We start from the raw sequence: 25,124 nt of genomic DNA on the forward strand, positions 1-25,124 counted from the left end.
AGACTGTGACTGTTGGGAATGAGAGCGTTGAGTCCGTGCGGCGCATGAATGGCTTGCGGAGCAAAGAGTCATCAGCTTACGGGACAGTGAATCAGATCGGCAATTCAAGCTTGAGGGTAAAGCTGTGCTGAGAAAGAGAAAGCAAGAGAGTTTTAGTGTGCACAACGATGCCATAAATCAGCAAAATGGACCATTTTGATGGCATCACTGGTAGTCTCTTGCATTCTCTTTGCTAAATGCCCCCACAAAATACAAAGTACTGTCCCCAGCATGAACAGCAGTTTCATGTTGTGCATTCTTATTGCCCATCCTTATGCTTGGTTTTTACTCTAGCTGGGCTATGCCACCCCTATTCCAAAACTCTTAAGGAAACTGCATGCATATTCAGCAGCTTGGTCCTGTGTAAAAATAGAGTGAGTGTGGTGGGGGGAGAGGGCCACAGGAAATGCCTGGAGACAGTAAATCCCACACTGTGTCACCTTTCAGATGAGCATAATCCAACAGAATATGGTATGTATAACAAAATATGTTTTTATTGTTGTGGTATTTATTCCTGAACTATCAACCTGCAGTCTTCCTCATCATGATGTCCTAGCCATGCTTAGTGGAGTATGAACAGCTATGAATGAAAAAAAGTATTTCCTTTGTTTCTTTTTGTTTGCTTGGAGAAGAGCCATGAAGCTGAAATCTTTTACACAGTGTAATGTGTAGCAGATCAGAAGCAATATGATAGCAGCTGAAACATCCAGATCAGGGGGAGTTGTGGAGATAATAAAATCAATGATGGAGAAAGAAACGAGCTTAGCGTGCAGTTCACTGCTACTAGTGGCTGAGGAATGAAATGGGTTCATTTAAATAAAATGGGACTGGGATTTTAATCTTTCAGGACCTGATTTTCCAGAACACAAACATTGTCTGAGCCACTTTTGAGCTGTTAAGCATCTCTAACTTTGATCAAGCTCTGCAAAGTCATGTTATTATAAGATGCAGATGATTTCAGACAATTTTGTGCACTATAAAGGGAATTAGTAGTATTTACGCATACACAAAAATCGAACATAAAAAGAAGAAAATCAGGGTCTCTCTAGTGGATATGGCCAGTATTAATATGCTGCCACAGAAAATTTGATGCCATACAACTACAAAAGCTGTCCAGGTAAGTACTCTGTGCTGCATATCTTGCCAATCATAAAGTGCTGGTAGTCCAGTTAAAGTTGTGGCTATCCCCTCCTTTAGGGAAGCTTGCAGAAACCTCTCTTCTCCTTTAGAATATTGTGCATTACACAGGCAGCCAGGGCAGTACACAGAGGGGCTGTGTCACTGCAGTGGTTTTGCTGCAGAGCCCTAAGAGCTGGAGCTGCTCTGGCATTGTTTTCCCCTGGAGAACTACCTTCACATAAGTGATGCACACTTGAGAGGTCAACAGAGGAGACATAGCAAGGCAGGGGTTTCTGGAGCAATGCTACCATGGTTGCAGCTTAGTACTTTTGTGCTCAAGAGAAGGATGTTTCTGCTCAGAGAACATAGGAACAGAGCCTGTGGTGACACAAGGAGCCTCACAAGCAGGGAGCTTGATTTGTTGAGGTATTGCTCACTGAACCAAAGCTTATGTTGAATGCAAATGTAAAAGTCATAGTCAAGAGAAGACTGTGTAAGAGTGTGGTTGAGTATCTATACTGCATCACTCAGTGCTAAACTAGGGAGAGGAAAAAGGTGCTGAATCACACCTGCCCATGATTCCTGATTTGCATGATTTGCAACTTGATCTACAGAACACGAAAATACCTGTTCTCAGTTTTGTAAGTCTGTATTGCTGACACTGCTTTTTGTTATTGTTTGTGCTGGGTCTTGTTCTTCTTATTGCTGCAACACTCAGAGCACTGCATAAATCAGACATATTAAAAAACCATCAAATCTCTTAAGTAAAACATCAGATTGTTAATGTTTTTCTAGGAAAAGTCTGGGTTGTATTGTTATTCATCCAGAAATTGTATTACAGATGAACCATTTAGAAAGACAGCTTTATCAGGATCTGTTGGAATCTTCCACACACATAAAATTCCTATTACCCTCAAGTTATCAATCCTCCACTCTGTCTGTCTTCTCCATACTGTTACTCTTGGAGGAAGCATGCAAAGTTTACCCTAAAGGTTCATGTAGTCTTTCTGCTCAAGTTAAATGCACCCATCAGTAGCAATACTTCATTGCTGAGAGAAATGGTTGCCTATTTCTTGTATATCATGATACAAAGTGAGAGTACAGGCTGCAGAAGCCAGGAGTCTAATGGTACTGAGGATGTAGTGAAGTTTCATTATATTAAAATCTAAATTTTTATGGTGTCAGATCATTTGAAAGAAAATAATTTATTTTTAAAATACAATTTTTAATGATCAAGCATGATTTCTTAGTTTTCAAATTATGAGCTTCCAGGGAAGCAGAACTGTTTACACAGGTTCAATCATTCCCTTTTTGAAAACAATAATTATTATGTTATATGATCAGTAGTCAAAATGAGTCACGGTACACTATTATTCATATCATCATCTCAAAGATGACTTCCTAAATTATATGTGTGATGGTTACCACTGTGACCAAGACTAGGAGTTAAATTTGGGACCGTTAGTGCTAAAAACAATGCATTATAGCTTGAATGAAAACTGTGCAGCTAGAAGATGTGACAGATTTAATTCCATGTGCAGGGAACACAGAGCAATACAAATAACAATGCTGCAGCCAAGGGGGTTCATGTGCATGCAGATTAGCAAAGGGAGGCACAAATGGTGTTTTCAATTGAAAGAGCTGGGACCAGGACTAATTGATTACAGAAGCAAAGGATAACTCTAAGCAAAGCTGGAAGCACCTGGTCGAATGCTTCAGAGAAGTGTTGGCCTTTGGATGGAGCTGCCAGTGGTGAAGCAAGTACCACAAATGCCCAAACAAAGTTACTGAGATAATACAGTATTTCCATCTTTCAAAAGGAGAAGAGACATCCATTGAGTAATACCCGCTTCAATCGGCCATCTCTATCACTTTAATCACACTGAAATTCCTCTGTCAGATCCCCCAAATATTTTCTAAGGTTTTCTAGACGTGCCCACATAGAAAACCTGGTGCCTTCAGGCTGCCTTTGCCTTTAAAGCAGTTGTCCCTGCTGTCCCTGGTGGGAGCGTTTGGCACATTTGGCGGCAGGATGCGCGCTCGCGTTATGTAAGGCGCCGCATCATGTGAATAATGGAAGCGCTCAAGGAAAGCCCTTCTGCTGAGCTATTTTTGGTACTCACTGAGCTAGCTCAAACACGAGTTTCATTGTGAAAAATAGGAATCTGAGTCTGAATGGCTTTCTCTCTCATCTTGCTTACTTAATGGATTAAAGCACATGTAGCTTCTGCTGTAGATAAACACCCTCAAGATATTGTGGTTACTTTTATTTCTCCAGGGCAAATTTAATGTAACTGTGCATAAAAATATCCAGTAGAAGATAAATACACCAAAATAATAATTTAGCTTGAAGTTATAGTCCCACTTAACAACTGCAGTGAATATTTAGCTGTAGTTAAACAAGAGACACAATTCTTTGCATCATGTCACTTCGTGGCTTCGTCTGAATGTCCTTGTCTGTCTTTTTATATTCAGTATGAATAGGCTAGGAATGGCCCTAGTTAATATCAGTGGAAGTATCTGTATTTTTTATATAATGGACACATCACATGTACTTCAAACATTTTAAAAAAAACATCATCTCAAATTTGAAAGTTATCATTCTATAAATCCTTACTCTGGCTCTAGGCACAAATCTGGAGAAATGAGTTCCCAAAGAAAGAGCAACCTGTAGGAAAAAAAAAAAAAAAAAAGCAGTTCAGCCATGGGGGTGGAATCCAAGCAATGGATCAAAAAATTCTAATAAGAGCAGTCTGACCAGATGGAGAGACTAAGCTTACTAGAAATGTAGATTTTTCAATGAAAAGCAAACAGAGACAAAGAAACAGTGGAAGAGAAAAATCGAGTTTCATAGTGTCCTGTTTACAAGGATAATTGAAAGCGATATGGAAGCTTTTCCCTCCCTTATTGAAGGAGGAAAGGTTAAAAATTCTAAACAAATTACTGTGTTTTTTATGTTTTATTGCCTCAGGCACAAAAAAGATTATGGCCAAAGCAAGAAAGAAAGAGAAAATGGATAGTTGCATTTCAAGGGAGGGAATTCTGAAAACCAAACAAAATCCACTAAACATTCTATAATAAAAAACAGACTAATTTATGGAACATGTCGTATCATCTCCTGAGAAAGTCTCAAATATCAAAACAATAATTGAAGAGGGTAGAGTGCCAGTGCACAAACTGGTGTGATGGAATCCAAGTAACAGTAGAAGAAAAATCAGGAGAGAAAAAATTAGAATTTCTTGGGGAAAAAAAACCCAAACAAACAGCACCAAACCAAACCAAAAAGAAACCACAGCAAACAAACAAACAAATAAAAAATGAAACACAAAGAAAATGAGAATAGGAAAACCATAGTTAGTCTAGAAAGGGTGGAAACCAGAGAAGTGGATAACTAGTGGGGAGTAGGTAAGGCTGCAGAATCATGAATCTTTATACCCACTGAACTGATCAATGGTACAACAAGGAGCACTTTATGGGGCAGGGGATAGAAACTGTAGGGACCATGCATGGCACCAAAGCAGCAAGCAGAAAATCATGCAGTTAATGACTCATGTTGCCCAGCTTGCAAATACTTAAGCAAATTATTCCTTGTGGTTAAATAAGATAGGAACAGAACATAAGCTACAGAACAGCAATATTAGAGTGCTTCCAGTTTGGGGTGATGAAGCCTGTGTGCTGTACCACATGGGACATGTAGGACTGGAAAAGTCAGGAGTACTGGATAAAGTTTTTTCTTGTTTGCTCAGTAGTGGAACTTTACTTTAGAAACTCCAGGTTCTCTCTTGTATCCACTCAGCATGCAGTGGCTGAAAGGATCAGCTCTGAACTGGCAAGACTTAGGGATTGAAGTTTGCACTTCACTCAAGTCAGTTTGTCCTGGTAGTTACTCATGAACAGCAGGAGGCACACCAAAAATGAACTCTGCAGTTTTCCAGCTCATGAAAGGTACTCTCCAGCTGAGTGCAAATGTCTTATTTCTTATTATACCTAGGGGAGAGTGCAAACTGAAAATAGGACAGAGGAAGTTAGAAAGAGACAGGAAATAGTGCTCTTATTTTTGAAGCTTTAAAGCAACAAGTATCTTTTCAAGAACCATCTGCCATAGGAATCAACTTTTGTTTTCCAGATTATTTTCCAGATTATTTTAGAAAATGGTGATTCTTTCATTGGATGTGTTCTGGCCCACCTCATTTCATAGGAGAAAAAAAAAAAAAAAAAAAAAAAAAAAAAAAAAAAAAAAAGCAGTGAAAAATTGTCAATATCTGTTAATAATTAAAAATAAATAAATAAATAAAAGAAAGCAAACTTCAGAAGTATGTTTAACCTAAGCTGCCCCTACCTAAGACTTCAGAAAGAAAGTGAAAAACCATCACAATCCCAAGATATAGGCTTAGACAGCACAGGAGGCAACTTCACCCCAAAACTGGTTCCTTTGTTCTATCATAGCAGGTGTCTTATCTTGGCTCTTTCCAGAGTCAGGACCAGCAAGGCTTTGGTGTCAGGGTTTCTCAGTGCTATAATGGTCAGGTCCTCTTTCCAACAGAGGAAGTGAAGACTGCAGGAGGGAATCAGTTTCTTATCCATCATTGCCAAGGGTCTGTCATGGTGCTTCATATCAGTTCTGTCCTAAGCCTCATTTTCAACAGCAAAGTATTTCAGTGCTAGTAAATATAAGTTAGCATTTCTGCAGGAGAGTGGAGGGGTTGAGCAGTTAGAGCCAAACATAAGGCAGGCTGAGGATGCCAGCACTCTGCATCCATGTACTGCCACCCTCACGAGCAGCCCTGCTCGCCCTGTGCATCTCCAGAGAACACTACACCAGTTGTATCAAATTACATGGTAAATTGGTGAGATGGGCATGTGTTCAGTAGGATCCATGAAATGCATATTTACATCTGACCCAATTAATCCCATTCTCCACAGGGGATAGAAGCTGCTATTTGAATGTAATTAATTGTGAAGCATTCTGTAATGATGCTGTCCAAATGACATTGTTCAAAACCAAATTGTATTAACCAGGCTGCTGAAAGCTCATTCTCTCTCAAGTCTGAAAAACTTCATGGGTTCCAGTAAAATCCAGTTTTTACAGTAATTTTTAAAAAGTGATGTTGAAGCCATTTATTTCTCCACCTTTTTTTCCTGGGGGAAATCAGCCTTGTTTATAGCCATTCCTTTTCAAGTTGACAGCTTTTCTTATGGCAAACCGATCACTCAGAGCCTGATTCTGGCACATGTGAATTGATTTAATGATCCAATGTGTTTATTTCTCTTGATCCATTGCTAGGGAAAGATGCTATTTACTGTAATATGATAATTTGTACTTTGGCATTTCTCTTACCTGATGTTTTTATTTGTTTGTTTGTGTTTGAGGGGATTTTTGTGGGGTTTTTGTGGGTTTGTGGATTTTGTTTTGGGTTTATTTTGGTGGGGAGATAACACTGATCTTGCACTCCATGTACAAGATCAGTGATGTAGATGGAAAGGTTAGGAAGGAGAATTTCTTTTCTACAACATGAGGAGGGGGCTAGGGATAGTTACTCTGGAAGGAATAAACACCTTGAAATCCTGTATATTCTGAGCACTTCTTGCTGAGTCTTGCCATAGTCCTCACAAAGACTCATTTCGAGTTGGGAGCACTGAAAACTCCATGCCAAGCACAACCATAAGTCACTAAAAATTTACTTCTTTCCACTCTCTGTGAACTTCTAATGGTATCTTAGAATTGTCCACTGGCTCTTCCCACACTTCTATATGTCTTCACTACAGCAGGACCAATGTCAAGAAGGACTTACTATTGCAAAGCTCAGTTTCCCAGTGGCTGCTTGAATATATCTGGCATACTGAGCATGTCAGAGTGTTTCTAGCTCCTGGAGAAACAGATTGGAAAGGTCAGAAAATGCTGCTGTGTTTGCCAATACACATGATGTACCAGAAGCCCAGAATCCTACCTGTGAATTTCTGCATTGATCCAATAGCTTCTTTCTGAGCAAGGACATAACTCTTAAAATAATTTCATTTCTAACTTGTATGTGTAATTTTTCATACAGATACTGTGTGTGCAATTGTACATACAAATAATCCCCCTGCAAGTTTGTTACCAAGGGTCCGAGGTTTGATTTTCTCTGCAATAACAGGACAAGACTCTTAGGAGACATGACACCTTTGTTTTCATGCTTCACCTCACTCCCTTCAAGAGGTTCTCAGTGTATGGTCTGATATAACCCTTTCTGCTAGTCATGTGGAAGTGCTCTGCCTGTGACTGGTTCATTCATTTTTCTATTAAGCCTTCCCAAGCCTGCTGGTGGTAGAGACTTGCTTTCAGGTTCTCTGTAATCTTCATCTGTCAAAAGAATAACTAGTTTAGAATAGAGATCACGAACTCTGTTCATTAATGATTATCTGAGTTGCACAAATGTGAGATCTTGCACACCATTCTAGGAAAGAAGGCTGTGCATTTCCTCTTCAGGATGTCTTACAGGCATCAGCAAATAGCAGCCTTGACACTCTCTAGCACAAACTTTCCATGAAATTTATCTATCTGCTGTCTGTTAACTTATGCCAGCTTTCTTTTTGACTGCCTCTGTGGGATCAGACACCAAGCCTACTCATTTGCCCCATCAGCAGAATTTTCATCTTCTAGGCTTTTTTTGTGTGCTGATCCTCACAGGCAAGAGAAATTCTAGCAAGTTTAATCAGGTGTGATGCCACTACAGGCTGGTGAGATAGAGAGAACTTGTGCATCACAGGATGCTCTTTTACAGCACTTGGTATCTTCTGTCTGGAAGTCCTTCAAGGTTCTGATGCTCTTTTTTCCCATTCCATACCTAGTTAGATGAATTGAGGAGTATTTGTCTGGTGAAAGTGTTCCATTGCATGCCCAGAATTGGTGGCATATACACCATGAGTGAATAATCAAGTCTTCTGAAAATCATTATGTGCTCTTGTTCAGCAATTTTCCTACACTACTAATAAACTGTATGTGTTTTATTTATAACCTTCCAGTGGCTCTTGCAGAAGGCAATGGCCTTTCTTTCTAGATTTGCAAGCTCTTGCCCCATATTTCCAGAGGAATAGAGGCAAATTATGCAGCTATTTGACTGCAATTTCCTTGTTTGACCATAATGACAGCTAATCTTCCATCAGACAGGTCCCTCCTGGGGTACAAACAAATATCTCCAAGGCACTAATTTGAGAACACACACATGTATGTGTGTGTGTGCCCAAGACAAAGGAGCAGAGGAGGCGTAACTTATTTAAGATATTATTCTCCCTACATTAGCTTACAATATATTTCCCACAGAGGTGTCTGGATTTCTTTTGTACCTGTCTACTTAGTAATTGCCAGTTTTCCCATATATTGGCAGATCCTGCCATGCCTGGGCTTCAGCTTTCCTGAATTTATTAATTCTATTTCTCCTTTTGAGCATCTTACATTTGGGTATCATGCTTCTCACTTCAGGTTGCCTCACCAATATTTCTAGCTATGAATTCTCCAGCAAAATTAAAGAGGATTAGGGGTTTTTTAATTTACCTGGTACTTTCAAAATTATTGCTCCATATAGCTTATTTTTTAATTACTTCTCATCTCTTTCCTACCATGCATGAGCTTATATGCTCATCCTTGATTTGCAAAGCTGTTTTTTGGTTTTTCAACCTACTCACTATGTTTTTCATATAGCATTTGTTTTCAGCCTTACCTTTCTACTTAGCAACTGTATAATTTCTTATCATGGACCACATAAAACTGGATTTCTATCAGAAATAAGATATATCTCTATTACAGATTATTTTTAAAAATGCTTGTAAGCAATTGTTTTAGTAATGCATATGGAAAGGTATAACATTGAATTTAGATTTTTATTTTCAGGGTTACATCTTAGGAAAAACAGACTTGTTGCCTTTTCAAGCTAAACTTGCAACATTATAGTCATAAAACAAAGGGATTTGGTAGGAACATTTATTTGGGTCGTTATCCAGACTTTTGAGTTAAATAGCCAGTGTAACTTTGAAATGCATGAGGTAGTTGTTCAGCAGCTGGCCACATTGTGCTGTGGGAAGCTCCATCTGGAGATGACAAACTGCAGGGAGGCTGCCCTGTGCTGGGCCAGGGCTCTGCCTTGCACAGGAATCTCTGTGTGGCAGCAGCATGTCCTTGATGCATCCTCCTGGGCTCCAGGACTGTGCAGCTCAAGGGATTCCTAAACCAGAGGTGGTATTTTTATGAGGAGCAGCCTTTGCTATTTATGGATAGAGCAGTCAGTTCAATGTGATGATTTATGAATTATTAAAATACTTTCCTAAAACTTGCTGTGAGTTGTTCATATTAGGTCTGCAGCACTTGTGGGACTAGGAGTGTGTATGGCCCCTGGAGCCAAGAAGAGTGCACACTGGGAAGGAAAGGGGACTGGAAATGGAGGAAGATCTTGTGTGAGGTGAATCCAAAAATAGAAATAACCAAAGCTGTGCATTAGATGAAATCAAACAGGATGACTAATGTTTTTGCAAACCATGGTGCAATGTTCACAGTGTTTGGTGGGTATTTGTCATGAGCAAAGCAACCCTGAGTTCAGTGACTGTTCCTGCAAAGCAGTGCTGAAAGAGAAAGGAGGGAGGTGGTTGTGCTGGTTTTCTTTCCCTATCTGATGTATTTCTGTTTGCACAATTACATGAACAACAGCAGGAACATATTTGGCACATTTAGGGGTTTAGAATAAAACCATTACATTCTGCCATTTTAGGTTTCTCAGATGGTGGTTGGGGGGTGACTGGAGGTCCTTAGCCCATGCAAAGAAGAAAAAGCAATGGGAAAACAAGATTATTTGCTCTCATAATGAAAAACATTTAAAAAAGGAAATAATTAAACACTGAGTCAGTGCTGCTGTTCCAAACCTTCACCTTGGCTTTAGATTTTATGTAAAAGCAATTGATTATCTAGCTGTTGCAGTTCTCTTTTAAAATGTCTTTTAGCACTTTTATTTTGTTCCTTATCTTGAAGATGTCCTAGATTTGTCTGTCATGAACTCTGGTGGAGCCAGTTTTGTATTTTTTGCTAATGGGTTGGTCTTTTATTATTCTGCCCTTACTGTTACCTCTGCTGGATGTTCAGGCAATGAAGACATAAAATGTATTTTTTTATAGGGAGGAAACAGGAGTGTGAAGAAAAAGTAATAAAAAGTCCAGAGAGGATAGATTTCTCAGGCACAGAAAATGTTGTCTTGCTTTCTAAATGTTAATACTTTTTTTTTCAAGTTTGCACAAAGGATGTTTTTCCCCAAATACATGACAGCTCTTTTAAGATGCTCTGGTGCTGGATGCTGCTGTTCTTTGACTTCTAGATACTGGGGATGCCTGTTTATGTTGCCTGTCTCTTATTTGCTCTTTGATCTTTGTTCACTTTCCCTCGCGGCTTATATTGTGTTATTTTGTTGTAAAAATAATCTATTTGAATTTTACTTTTTGATGCATGGAGACTGATGCTTTTGTCACACTTCTCTGTGCTGTCATTGCCTTCCTCTTTGTTTGGTGAGTCCTCTTGTGGGTATTTGTGTAGCTGGGGTTGAATATCAGACTTATATCATGACAACAGATCTTTTTCATCAGATGCTGTGTTTGAATCCAACAGCTGCTATTTTATGAATATTTTTGAAGCCCACATGAAGCTTAGAGATGTTGTTATTGCATGTGTCATCCCAGCCAGTGTTCTCAGCACCTCAGTTTTTCCTGTCATTGCTGTATGTTCCTCACTGCCACACCTGACTCTTGTGAGTTAAATATTTGCATCCTTTACCTGTGAAACAAGAACCCCATTTTCCCATAGTGAGGTCTCAGTCACCTAAGGGGAGACAGAAAGGTATTTAGCCAAAAACACCATACCCCATGAGTACAGGGGGCCCAAAGGGCAATCACTATGTCATGGTGGGATGTAAATTTTGACCTTTCTTTTACCATAAGTCTTCACTTCTTGCCTTTGATTTCAAAGTGAAGATGTCTTAGGAATTGGTGCCATATGAATCTGGGGATATTTTTTGCTGGCAGCTTTCAAACCTTCGAAGCAAAGAGGCTTAGACTTTAGCCTCTTTGCATTTTTAAAGCATTACAATTTAGAGAAATCTGTTTGGCCTGGACAGTTACTGATTTATATTCTGTTCTTTAAACTGCTACAAACACAGAATTGTGGGATGGCAGGGAACAGGACCAGAAGAGCCCTTGAGAGCCAGCTGGCAGAGCCAGCACCAGGCAGTACACTGGACAATTTACAGTTGGATGAAAATATTAATCAGTGCTGTTCAACAGTCTTCTGTAATGTGCCCAGTATATTGGGAGTGAGTTTAAAAGAGATTTGTCAGGGATTGCTCATATGGGAGAGTGTGAGCTGAATTTTGTCTTTTTGTGGATGTGCTGACCCATAGTTGAGTATTTCTGATTTACATCCTGTAATTCTCTTTGACTTGCAAGTACTTCTGGAACAAAGGTGAGCAAAAAAGTCTCCGAACAATTATTTGCCATTCTGGACTGGAATAATGATAGGCTCTTTCTGACCTAAGAGTATTTGGTTTTCCTTCCTTCTGCAGCAATGCAGGTTAGACCTGCAGATATGCTGCTGAAATACACAAGTTTGTGAGATACACAAGTTTGTATTTTGTAACTCATGCCAGTCTTCTGCTGAGATGTGTGCTTTTTTATCTCTGAGATTTTTCTCAGCTGCCCTGCACCCTTTAGCCCCTTTTAGAGGCTGCCCCTGACTTTATCTTCTGTCTGAACTGAGGAACCAGTTTCTCAAGATGTAGATGAGGAGCCAAGATTAATCCAATACTTATTTTGACAGAGATATATAACCCATGAATGCATTATACAGTCTAAAAACAACCTGCCTGAGCAATTAGCTCAGTAATCAGACGTTTTAAAACAGTGGCAGAAGAGCAGAGCTATGGATTATGATGCACAATGATTTATGTTATTTAACAGAAAAGCATGCAGAATTTTAATTACCATCAGGACATTTTACATTTGCTGCAAGTACTCATGTGGGTTGCTAATGTGACAACTGTGGTAAGACGAGGAGGGACCACACAAGGCGAGACTTGAAAACTGGCAGATAGGAACACAGAGACTATTTCATTTCAGGCCTGCAAGAGAACACATTTCTGAAATGAATATGTGACAAGGGGGAAGTATTGGATTTCTGTGTGAGGAGCTGACAAGTCAGACAAACAGCAGCCATATATTATCTGTGACGGTGAAAAGATCACATCACTTATAACCTTTGAAGCAACAGGAAAACTGAACACAGCATCATTTTATAAGGATCTAAGAGAGAACTGTCTCTTTTTTTTCCCCTCTCTGGTTATATATAGCTGTTAGAGAGAGCCCTGCTGAGTGGAAAATGGAGCATATGATCAAGGGCAGTCCAGTGAGTCAATTTACTGACTAATACTGTAGATTATCATGTCAAATATATAGCACCAGCAGTATGAACAGTAATGAAGCCTAGTTTATTTCTTTCCTATAAATTGAAATGAAGATGTGATTGGAATTGTCACACCTTGGATATATGAGCCAGATTCTCTTAATCATCCAAAACAAATTGCTTTATTCTTTATAGTGACTTTTATTTTAGGATCCATTCCAAAAATGGCAAGCTGAAACCATCTATTTAAATGTGTCAAGCACGTTTAAAATATATTCTAGACCACTGTCCCCTCAGGTGATGGTTCAATGGTCTCACACTTTGAAATACCTGCTCCCTTCAGACCCAAAGAAGGGATAACTCAGCCTTTCATCCTGTGGGAAGAAATCATTCAGACAGCACCATGCAGAGACACTCTAAATGAACTCCAGTATCATCAGTAAAACATCCAGCTGTGAAGCCAACAGGACAAAACACTGGTGGAAAGCCCAGGTGGCCACTGAAGGAAGCCTTTCCTTGCCTGGTTTTCTATTTTCCTATGTCTCAGAGTGTCAGTGAGCAATTTTGAGGGGGATATTGCCAATATTGTAAAGTCTCCTTGGGTCAATATGAACACTGCCTGAAGAGAAGTTATAGTTAAGCTACCTGGTAAAAATTCCACCCAGACAGAAGGAGATAATTTTAATTTAGCTGTACAATACCAGACTTGTGTTGTACTGGTTTCCAAGCTCTAGGTGAAAGTCTGATTGCCTTTGGGGCTGTCAAAATTTGAGTGTGAGCAAAAACTTAGGGAATTAGCATTTGAATTGCAAATCACTGCCATCCCTTCGGGGTTAAGAATCATAATCAATGTTATTGATTTCTAAAGTCCTTTGTCTAAGGATAGAGATGAGTAACTGGAGAGGCATTTACTAACTGTTTGCTAACAGTAAGCCACTAAGCCCAAATATTGCATGTCTGTTAAGTATAATTTCCTGAAACTGGTGAGTAAACTTTTACAGAAATTAGCAGAGTGTTATAAATTTAGCATATATAAGGAAAAGCAGATGGTACTGCTGTGATTGGACATGTCATTGGAGTATTCTGGAGCATGCCAAGTCTTTAATCTATTACTATTTGCATATACTACCACATTACTCAGTTTTCACTAGACTAGAGCAACCTGTGCTATGCACAAACAAAAACTCTTTTTTATGAGCTTTAAACTTAGAATAAAAATGATATTCCATGTGCTGATTTTGTAGCCCTAGTGATCATTTTCCAAAGCCTCCAAAAGGTTCATGTTGCATGTTCTGGGTGGTCAGAACACAGTCACAGATTGCTGCATGGGCCCCCACACACTTTCTAATCTTCAGCTTTCCATGCCAGGGATGAGACAGGATGTGTGTCATGAACAGCAGATCAAATGAGAAGCATCACATTTTAAAATGCTTTATGATACTGAAAACTCTTTGAGCAATTATCAACTCTGTGAATATTCAAAAGCTGAAAGTTTTACTTAAAACAAGAAAAACAACAACAAAAGAAAACAATAATTAGCTATTCTTAAAAAATAGAGAAACACCTCTCAGTTTAAAGGTGGTCTTGGCAAGGTGGAGTTCTACTTTTATGTCTTGCCTTATCTCTGGAGGAAGATAATGTAGCTGCAAAGAGCAGAAAGGGCCAGAGCAGCCAAGACTTAAAGAAGGAGCTGAATTTTGCAAGGAGAAGGTATAGGTCACATATAAGGAAAACAGTGAGGATGAAAGCATCAAAAGGGAGATAGGGAAAAACAGGTCTGGGAATTAGTGAGGCAAAATGTGTCAGAGAAAAAAAAAAAAGTTAAAAAGGAATTAAAAAGAGAAGAGACAGTTGCAGAAAGGGAAAGCAAAAGACCAAGAGTAGATATCAACTTGCCTGTGTTTCACATTAAGGGTTCTAAGACCCCATTCATATTTCCAGGTCAGAGCACAGCAAATCAGTGTAATGCCCACCCATTCTGACTGCACAGCATGTGTGGTGTCCTGCTGTGCAGTCCTCAGGTTGTCACCAAACTCCTCATCTTGTGTGATCCAGACAGAATGATCCTGCCTGGTACTCATGGAGCTCTTGGATGTTCAGTGAAGTAGAAACCTGTGCTATCAGCTCTCCCTGTCTCTTGGGGTGCTCCTGCTTTGGTTTGTTCTTTGGCTTATTGGCATGTTCTCTGAACACTATCCTTCCCTGGTGTCACCTCTTCACAAAAGTGGAACCTCAGGGTCAGGAGGTGTAGGGTCACAGTGAGTCCAGAGCTCTCCCATGTACCTGATGACAGGCTTCTCCAGAGCCCTGGCACTGCACACACTGCTTTGGAATTACTCCAGGGCATAACAGATTAAACATACAGCATGCAGGTCTCAGGAAGGCTGCTGGCATAGCAACCCTTTACTTTTGTCTTACCCTTGTGCACTCTCTTTTAGGTAAATTAACTGCTATTTCTTCTCCTGTTTTCCTTGATATTCTTGAACAAAACTTGAGTTCAGATAAGCATCTGAGATCTTCTCCCAAGAATACCTCTTCCAGTGCTACAGCCATGCTTCCAGATTTCATCTGTCTGTGCCTCTCTCACACACAGTTAAATCTCTTGTTTCAGGTTATCCTTTTATCAGTTTTGCCAAGTAATAAAAAGCCATCACCAGGAGATCTGTTGCTTAGTTACTGGGCAGATGGTCCTCCTGGAGAAATGCCAGCACCCCACCAAAGAGCCTATTTATGGGCAGACAGGGTTGGGAAGGTTTAATGGCCATTGCCTGTGTGTTCTGTATCCTTGCTCCTCAGAACTACTGCAGGGGAAAAGCTAGTGTAAAAGTTGGCATATTGAGAAGTTATAAAAAATTAATAATTAATAAATTCTCTGGAGAGTGCTCTTAACCTTAAAATAGAATAAAAACGTTCTCACTAGGTGAACTTGCCACTAACTAATGTCTTCAGGGAACACATTAGAGGACTAGATTAAGTAGATGCCCACACTTATATCTAGGTACATATATCTCCATGGATGGATGCATGCAGACTGTGTGTGTGTAATACAGTAAAAGAAAAATTATCAAATCCATTTTAAAATGAAATATTATTTAATTTCCATGGGATGCATACTTCCAATGACCTTCTAGAATCTGTGGACTTATTATTTATCAGATGAGAAAAGAACACCCTGACAGTTCCATGTAGAGATTGCACTGTCAAGTTGCTATAGCACTGAGTGTCATTTATTTTTACCTCATGATGAGTGTTTCTTTTCCTGAGAGTAAATAATATCAGAACTTTATAGAGAAAACCTGACAAAAGCAAATAAAAAATTAAAATACTGAAGTCTATATATGTAGTAAATTTCTAATACATTCAAACAGTCAAGATGTTTCTAAACACAAGTTTGAAGGGCAGTTAGCTTGCAATTCTTTTTAACCAAATGATGCTTTGGACCTATGCAAGGATAGCCAGAGAAATCCAGATGGAGATCTTGACTAGCTATGAAAAATAAATTATATGGAAAATCAGAAAGGGTAACTTTGGCAGTAGGAGATAAGGAAATAAAATCAACCCCAAAACATTATTTATTGGAAGTCTGGTATTAAGAACTGATAGCTAGAAAAGAAAGGCTTGTACCCTCAGGAACAAAAAACACACAAAACCAAAAACAAGGAAACAAACAAAAAAACCCCACAACCTCCCCCAACCAAATTTGTAAAATTTGCATGTGAACACTTTAAGATTATTCAAATATTCTTCACTATTTTTAGCTACCTAATTTAAATTATTAATGTAATTTGCAATATTTAATTCATTTTGCTCAGTATTTGCATAAATTAAATGCATGAATGTCTGAGAAAGCCCTGGTAAACTCTGTCTGCATTTGCTGGGGTTTGTTCTGGGTGTTTGTTGTAGAAAATGGCTTGAAGGAGAAAATCCACTACCAAAGAGGCAAAAAGCCTTTTCCTCTTCCTTCCCTTTGCCCATCCCCTTTCTCTGCCCCTTCCTGGCACCAAGCAGGAGACCTCAGCAAGGTGTAGGGGTGCCACAGGTCCCAGTGCTTCATCCCATCCCTGGCCCAGGCAGGGAGAGCAGTGCCCACAGGGTGGGCTGCACATCAGCCCCAAGGAATAAAACAAGGAATAACCCAAGCAGTAAAACATCCCCAGCAATATTGTTCTAGAGGGGAATCTGCATGAAATAAATCAGTAGTGTTGTTTATGGCCCCTGCATTGACATCTATTTCTTTTTTAATTTTGACTGACTGACTAATGGGGTACTCTGAGCTGGCACAGCCAAGGGCACAGGAGTGCTCTAGCCAAGTCTCCTGGAATAATTGAAATTAAGGAAGAGGGCACTGAGAAATTTCATAAAGGTGTGATAAAAATCATCTTCCCCAAAGTATTTAAATCTGCTCTGAGAAAAGGACCAGAGAACCTGATGGGGGAAATCCTGTGTAGAGGGTAGCTCAGATATTCCTGTCTGTGGCTGGGGTGTTTCAGCATGGGTGCCCCACATCTTACTGTGGCAGTTCCTCCATGCTGTCACCCACCTTGTGCCTTGTCAGTGGATTGACCCTGCAACAGGTATCAGGGAGGAAAGAATTGAAGCCTGAGGCTCAGGACTGAACACTGCTGAAAGGAGGAAGGTGAGAGTCTGCTCATCTCTCCTGAGGTAGACGTCTTGCAGAAAGCAAGAGAAAATGGAGTGAGTGAATTTTAGGTACATTTCCACTGGTGTTTTAGATTTTTGATCCTCTAAAATTTTAGCAAATGTGGTCTTGCTTTACATTGTTTAGTTTGATGTGCCCATTAACAGCTATTTCATGTTCTAGCTCAAATAGTCACATATTTAAACACCAGCTTTGCATTTTACTCAGCCCTGCATGCAGACAGAACGAGCAGAAGTCAGTCTCCCTTTATCCAGATTTCTGGTCAGAGCAGATTATCTCTCAAATCTAGGTCACCAACATGTATTTGTCTGATGTAAAACAGAATAATGTGCCATTCCCATTGATAAACTGTCCAACCTCTTCCTTCTTTGGAGAGACTGGCAGAAGTTACCCAAGAGCAGTCAAGTCTCCAGACTTTACTGCCCTGAGAGAATTTAATATCCTGTCAAATTATACCTGTAAGCCTCACAGACCACTGTATCTGGATATTTTAAGGCATTACTTTATTTTAAAACAAAGAGAAACAAGAAACCAGGACCGTGTCAGGAATCAATCTGATGGTTTTTTAGGAGGAATGACTCTCTATAATAACATTTTTGGTGCTTTGCAAAGCAGAAGTTAACCTGGCTCTCCTTCCCCTAAAATGAAAACATTCAATATATTTATATATAAAACTTGAAATGGAATAAGAATTTTTTATTAAATTTGTTTGCAAAATTTAGAGACAAAAGCTTTTCTTTACTAAAGATTTTTTTTTTTTTCTAGCATACAATTCACCCTTACTGAGTGTATAATCTTTAATATTAAAGTAATTTTTGAGAAATTTCTATTCTACTTACAGATATTTCAAACCAGGAAAATATTTTTGCTCACAACATGTTTAAATTATGTTACTCTTTCAGCTGGATAATGTTCAATTCCTACTTGAGAAGGGCGAAGCCACATTAACTACCATTTCATTATTGCATTAACAACAGTTCACTTGCTCTTCTTACAGACTGTGTAAGTAAATCACTCTTGCTTCAGAGATTTTTCTGCTGTTTATTGGAGACAGAGCATACTACTAAACACAGGTTTCCAAAACAAACCTAAATTTGTCCATTCGAAACGTCACCAAAGACAACAATGACCAATTTCTCTTCCATTAATTAAAATGCCTATTTATAATCCAAGGTCTGTTTTACTTAGATTCCATAAGGGTTCAAATGAGAGCAAAAGAAAAGCCTAGTGAGCAGGAAAATCACTGTTAAGAGAGGCAGGAATGGGGTGAACACCTGCAGAATGATGGATCCTGATGGAATGTCATCTTGCAGTAGGATAGGTAAGAGTCTGTTTATGTTTTTGATTAAACATCTTGGTGAATATTTAGGAAAAAGTGATATTTAAACCAAATTCTGGGAAGTATTTGGTCTATTCTTTGGGTAGGACTGAGGTGAGAATGTGACAGTTTTACATCACCTTCTTCTCCTCTGAAGTCTGGATTAAGAAGAAGTGGGAATGACATCTGGCATAGGTGAGCTGAGATACAGAGCTTTTCAGGCTGTAAGAAATCAGAGAAGTTTGTTAGCATCCTGTGATATCACCATCCAAACACAAGCTTTTCTAAGATGAGTAGAACTCATGTATTTTCTTCTTCCTTATGCAAAAAGAAAGGCCCTTATCATCCTTGCTGCTCCTCTTTGTATTTTATCTACTTCTGTTATGTCTTCATTAGATTTGAATGACTACAAACACCTCTTGTGTCCAAAAACTGGTCACACTGTGAGTAGATAGAATGGCAGAATGACATCTTCTTTTGTTTGCCCATTTCCTGAGTGCTCTTTAGCAGAGAACTACTGTCAGAATCATATATGTGATAACTTCCCAAACTCGAAAAATGAGGGAAAACCCAAAAACTATTTTGATCCCACTACCATCTATGTGTAATTAGGGTTATCTTCTGCAATGTTTCACCTTGCACTTATCAACTTTATTATTAAGTACTGCTATTTTGTTACTTAGTCACTCATATTTTAGAATCCTTCTGGAAAGCTTGGCTTAGCTTTGTCTGCTTTGAATATCCTGTTTCACCTGTGCACCTTCCCCTGGGAACTTTTGTCCCAGCTTATTTATAACTCAATTCCTCTGAGTGGTTCTCACACAGATTCTTAGAGATCCCCCCCAGTGAATCCCCCAGTTATGAAATACATCTTTTACTCCTAAACTCCATTATTGCCTTTTAAACTGTTAATCTATGAAAGGACCTTCCCTCTCATCTCCTCACAATTGAATTGAATTGAACTGAATTTTGTAAGAGGCTTCTGTGAGGAACCAAAGGGGATTTCAAGGTCCAAATATGCTTCTCAGCTGAACTATCTTTGTCCACATACTCAGTGACTCCAGAGAACTGAAAGCATGTAAGCATGACTGTCTGCAAAACCACACCATGAATTATGAAAAGTACTGAGAGATGGGAGGTGTCTCAAAGCCATAAAGATGATTTAAGAATGAAATCTCCAAAGATTTCCATTTTGGTGTCCATTCCCTAATGATTCCATTTTGCATTCAAGTCTGAATTGATTCAGGGTTTTTAACTTTGTGCTTATGAATACCAAACAGAATTTTTTTTTCTCATGTTCTCTATCCTATAGCTAAAATTAATCATCTGTGTCCTTGAAATTTAATTAAACCAGATAGTATTTTAAATAGTTTTTCCACCATATGTTGGAAAAAGAGTAGCAAAATTAAAAGAATAAATCACATCAGAGAGTAAATTAAATGCACTGTTTGAAGCCAGCCTCTCTCTAATTTTCCTCATTGTTAAAACTGAGTCAATGCTGACAATAAGCATTTAAAAGTGGTGAGGAGCAAGCCCTTCAAAATGCATTGTGCAGAAAGCTGAGCATGGAAGGCATTGAATGGGCTAGATTTTCTAAAGTGTTTTGCCCACTTCTGATTGCTTTGGTGCAAAACTGGTATTATCAAATACATTCTAGCACTGATGGAGTAGAAATAAAAGCTTTTCAAAAATGAATAATGATAAAAGAAAACCATTTCAGAAGTATTACACCCATTTATCTGTTGCTTTCTGTAAGGCTCAGTCAAGAGAATTTAATGCCATCAGTTTGTAAAGCACAAAAAAAAATCACTAAATTCATAAAGGGTAATTAAAAAATGAGAAAAATACGTCATTCTTGTTTAATGAAAATTGTTTAAACCAATACCTAACCCTGTTCATTATGACATCATAAGACAATAGTCAGAAACTTAAGTTGTTGAAACAGCATCTATAGAAAGTATTTGGCCAAATCATAGGAGATATAATTAGTTTCATAGGAGATATAATTAGTTTTCAATGGATAATTCTTCTTAAATACTCAGGGTGTGAACATCTGAAAGAAAACTGTCAAAAGAACACTTCCCTCTTACTATTAATTTATTTTCTGTTTCTCATTCAAGTTTATGACCCTTTTCCCTATATCTTAATGAAGGACAGATGGAGTTGTTCTGTATTATGTAGCACCTAACTTCACATCCTTTCAGAAAAATAAAGTTAATAAATTCAATGGCAGTGAATTCTGCCACTCCAGTTGATGTCCAGTGGCTTCCAGCTGCTCTTTGATTTTGGTTTTAACATCTGTAAACACCTAAATAGTCTGGGATTTATGTAAGTGAGATCCTGTTCAGTTTAAAATGAATATGTTTTAAGTGTAGTCTGATTAAAATAATGATAGAGATGTTTTAAAAGTCATTTGGACTGTTTTATCAGTGACTAAGCTAGTGAACACATTGAAGACTGTCAATTTATGAGTGTCCATGGTAGATATGTCAGAGGGTATGAACTGAATATGACCTTGAGAATGGAGAGTGACTCTGCAGCCTCACCAGAAGGTACCCAAGGTAAGTTGTGCAGTATTTCACCAACCAAAGGAAGACATCTCCATTACTTAAGGGAAACCACTTAAGGTCTGTTCTTCATCTCACATTTTGAATTATAATTTTACAAAAGGTTCTTTATCAAACGGCATAAATTTGTTTTCCTTTCTCTGTGACTATTCCCCCAAGTCCTTTATATGTAACAGGATGTTGGAAGATTATCTGAAATGTCAAATTGCAGTCTTGTCATAAGACATGGTTTAAAGACAGATTTTTTTAACTGTATCCATAATGCTAAAGGAAATCAGATGGGGGATTTTATTATTCCTGAGGCCAGATATCAGCACATGGCTCATGATGGCAGTGTGTGGCATCAGTCTCCAGTGGAGCAGATTTGTCTGGGAGAAAGCTTTTTGGCATGATCCACCCCAGAGTGAGCTAGCCCACAAATAGCATGGACAATGAACTTCCAGAACTCGGGCTGATTCCCCAGCAGCAGAGTGGAGGAAGCTTTTCAGTCCCTCTGCTTCATTTTGGTGGGACCAGTTTAGGGGCTCAGAGGTCCAAGCCCACTTCTGCAGTCTCATGGCAGAAGCGTCCTCTTAGCACAGACATGTGGATCTTGATATCTCCAGGGTTTCATTGTCAACTTCCAACACCATTGTCCAGTTTTGTTGGAAAGGGCAGAGATCTCACCACCCTGAGGTCTTTCAGGTGATGCCTGGTCAGGTAGGAGAGCTCTGATGGGGGCAGATGGGTTCTGTGAGACCTGGTGGGGCTCAGAGTGCAAGCACATGCCAGACTACAAAGTTCCTTTGGCTCCTGGGGGATTTTACTGTTTAAAATCCCGTGGTGATTAGGAGCATCTCCAGGACTGGAGGTGGGGCTGTAAGGGCTCTGGCTTTGCTTGCTTCTGGTAGCACTTAAATGATCCCAAAAGCTACAACTTGGGTGTCCCTAGTGCTGTGTTTATGTAAATGCATAATATCAGGCATAGTAACAAGTGGGTATAGCAAGACTGCTATTCTCCTAATTGATTATTTAGTCTTTGAAAGAGGTTTTTCTGATAAAAGTTAAAAACCCCCTACATAACTACAGTTTTCTTTTGGTAAGCAGCTCCATGTTGGGAAAACAGTAACAAACCAATCCAGAGATTTATTAGGGAGAAGGAGACTTAAATCTGTTCAAGCAGAGAGGGAACCTGAGCATGTATCACTCATACCCCAGGTGAATGCAGTGCCTCTTGTACCCAGGGTAAATCTCATCTGCTGCAGTCCTAAATAAAAAACTAACATGGGGGCTGGGCATGCCTCCCTTTGGCTTTTGTGAGAAAGACGTGGCGCAGGCAGCTACTGTCTGGGTGGGAAAAGCAGGACTCTAATCCCATTGGGAATAAGTGGCTCCTTACAGTTAACAGTTGGGTCCTGAATACCTAAAAAAATTTGATTTAAACATCCCTGTCCCTAATCTCAGATGGCTTCCCACTCAGCATAAGCTCAAAAGGAAGGCTGTGACATTGAAGATGAATTGCTCAGCCCCATGTGACAAAGCTGTGATCCACCAAGGCACAGTGGAAGTCAGGACTCTCCAAGCTTGCATTGAGCTCAGTACTTTTTATTCTTCCCACAGATCTCTCAGGAGCAACAGAAATTAAATTTTTTAAAAATGAATGAAGTACATATGGCAATACAGCTGCTGAAAATCTGTTACCCTTTTTAATCACCTCTCATGTCCTGGGCACACATTTTATCTTTCAAACTCAGTAAAATGAAAAACACTGAGAGGAAGGCATGTCCCTGTATTATTGGAGGACTTGGTAGTGTTATTAAGCCATTAAGTCATGCAAGAGAAGCCTTTTCTAATGAAGCTATCCAGAACTTAGGTCTCAGTGGGTTCATCTTTAAAATACTTTGCCTACCTATAATCACTAGGACAAGCAGAGTTCTCACAGCAGTACTGCAAACTGCAAATAAAATTGGAAAAGGAGAGATTCATCCTTCTTTTTCTTAATGATGGTAAACTTTTGAAATGAAAAGGTTGTAAGTCCTGGATAAGTGCTCAAACAGCCTTGCAGTGATGCAATTTTCCACCTGTGTATGGATACACTGCAGGATAGACCTTCATGCTGAAGTGACAGGGTCTCCAGAGCACTGTTTACTGCCTACCCTCCTTCCATTAGCATTCAATGCCATAAGGAGTCAGAGTGACTATTTCTCATTTGGTAGCCTTGAATCACACTGCTGGTTATTCACCTTTGCATGTCAGTTCCAAGGAAAGGAGAGCAAGTTGGGTGATATATTCAATTCCAGTCCTGGAGTTGGGGAGAGAGAAAAATGTTGCTATTGAAAGAGGTTCTTCTGTGAAGGGGCAGTGATTTACATCCTGAATAGGTGCAAATTATCCTCCCTTCCCACCCCCAAGTTCAGCCAATATACTCGTTATTCAATATCTTGCTGCTGTGATGCTTTTTTTTCTTGCAGTTTTTGATTTTCTGTTATGTTCAGAAGTCTGTGGTTTGGTAAGAGATATGAGGGAGTATTTCCAATGAGGGATTGGGCTCATTATCAGCCCAAGAAATGGTCATTTTCAGTCAACAGTGAAGCATCTGTCAGTCAAAGAAAAGGTCTTTAACTAGAACAAGCTCCAAAACTTACAATTTATCCCTGCTGGAATGAAAAAGAATAGAGCTGCTTTGTCTGTTGGTTTTGAATCCTTCATGGAGAACTGCCAGCAACTGTTAACTTGTGTATTATTGTTCTATCAGACAGGAGAAACATCAGGGAGAATTTACCAGCACAGTCACAAGCCTTTCATCACACAGTTATTATAGTGATAAAGTTCAGTGGTAGTTACTCACCTCTCCAAAAACAAATATCACCCACTCGGACAAGAGAGAATGGATTTCTGCAGGGTGATGCTACATTAGCTCGTGCTACTGCACCTGACTCCCAGCTACCACTAAATCCAAGTGCCCAGTAATCTTTGAAGCACTGATTGTCAGAGCAGTCCTGTGAGCAAGGAGGGACCATGATCTACCCCTGTTTTGTAGGCTTGAGATGGAGCTGTAAGGCTGCTGTGAGGCTGAGCAATGGAAACACTCTGACATGAACTTGGGCCCCTGGATCTCTGGGTCATTCAATTCAGAGCAGACCTCCTGCTACCAACATGTCTGTGTTTCCTCTCCCCAGAAAGCTCAAGGAGAGCAGCATAAACCTGTGGAGTCAAATCTCTCTCTATAGGGCTGGGGTACAGCTTGCTGCTCAGGGCACTTGATTTAGACATAGCTAGAAAAATTAAAGCTCAGATTCACAAACACTGGAAGTCATCGTATTTCCTCATGTTTATGTGGGTTTTAACTTCTTGTTTCTCTTTAAAACCTGGATTTTGTATTATTGTTTAACCAGGTGCTGAGGTGCTCAGGATGGGTTCACCTCAACTGCTCAACTACATGGCATGCTCAGTAGAGAGGTGACTGTGTGTCTTATTTGTCCTTTTATCCTCCAGGAAGACGAAGTTGCTCGTGACAGTCGATTCAATTTCAGTGGCTATGGCATGGGCCACTGCCTGCAGGTCAAAGATGGCACAGCAGTCAAGGCCACGCCACCCAACCCGCCTCCAGCGCCGCCAAAGGATTCGGATTCCATCAAAAAGAAGTTTGTTGACCGTGCAAAAAGGATTGACACAATATCCCGTGCTGCGTTCCCACTCGCCTTCCTCATTTTCAACATCTTTTACTGGATTACTTACAAAATTATACGGCATGAGGACATTCACAAGAAATAGGGAACTCGGGTTCGCCAGGACTTCTTAGCCAAAGTCATCCACATGTAAATAAACAGTGAAATGTCTTTCTGTCATATGGACTAAGGATTTCTTCCCCACTCCCCCAGAACACTGGAGAAAAGAATTAGCAAAGAGGAAAAGAAGTGTAGAAGGAAAAGTGATTCCATGACAAAATAAGTCATGATACCAGTAAAGAGGCTCCCCCCTATGTACTCCCAGTGTGTTCTTCCGGATTCAGCATTGATCAGACATCTACAACTG

The 25,124-nt window shown here is 39.5% G+C and overlaps 1 protein-coding gene across 4 annotated transcripts in view; it reads left to right on the plus strand.

Moving 5' to 3' along the window:
• The window catches only part of GLRA2 (glycine receptor alpha 2), a gene marked incomplete at its 3' end in the record, with an annotated part of 129,959 nt that extends 105,096 nt beyond the window's left edge, over nt 1-24,863 (plus strand). For all 4 annotated transcript variants that reach the window (XM_079307401.1, XM_079307404.1, XM_079307403.1 and 1 more), the window contains one exon: nt 24,585-24,863. In XM_079307401.1, coding sequence (XP_079163527.1) covers nt 24,585-24,863 — 279 coding nt within the window. The remainder of the gene's footprint in view (nt 1-24,584) is intronic.
• Nucleotides 24,864-25,124: the final 261 nt, after the last annotated feature.

Source organism: Erithacus rubecula (assembly GCF_903797595.1).
Source record: "Erithacus rubecula genome assembly, chromosome: 1".
NCBI classification, from domain to species: Eukaryota; Metazoa; Chordata; class Aves; order Passeriformes; family Muscicapidae; genus Erithacus; species Erithacus rubecula.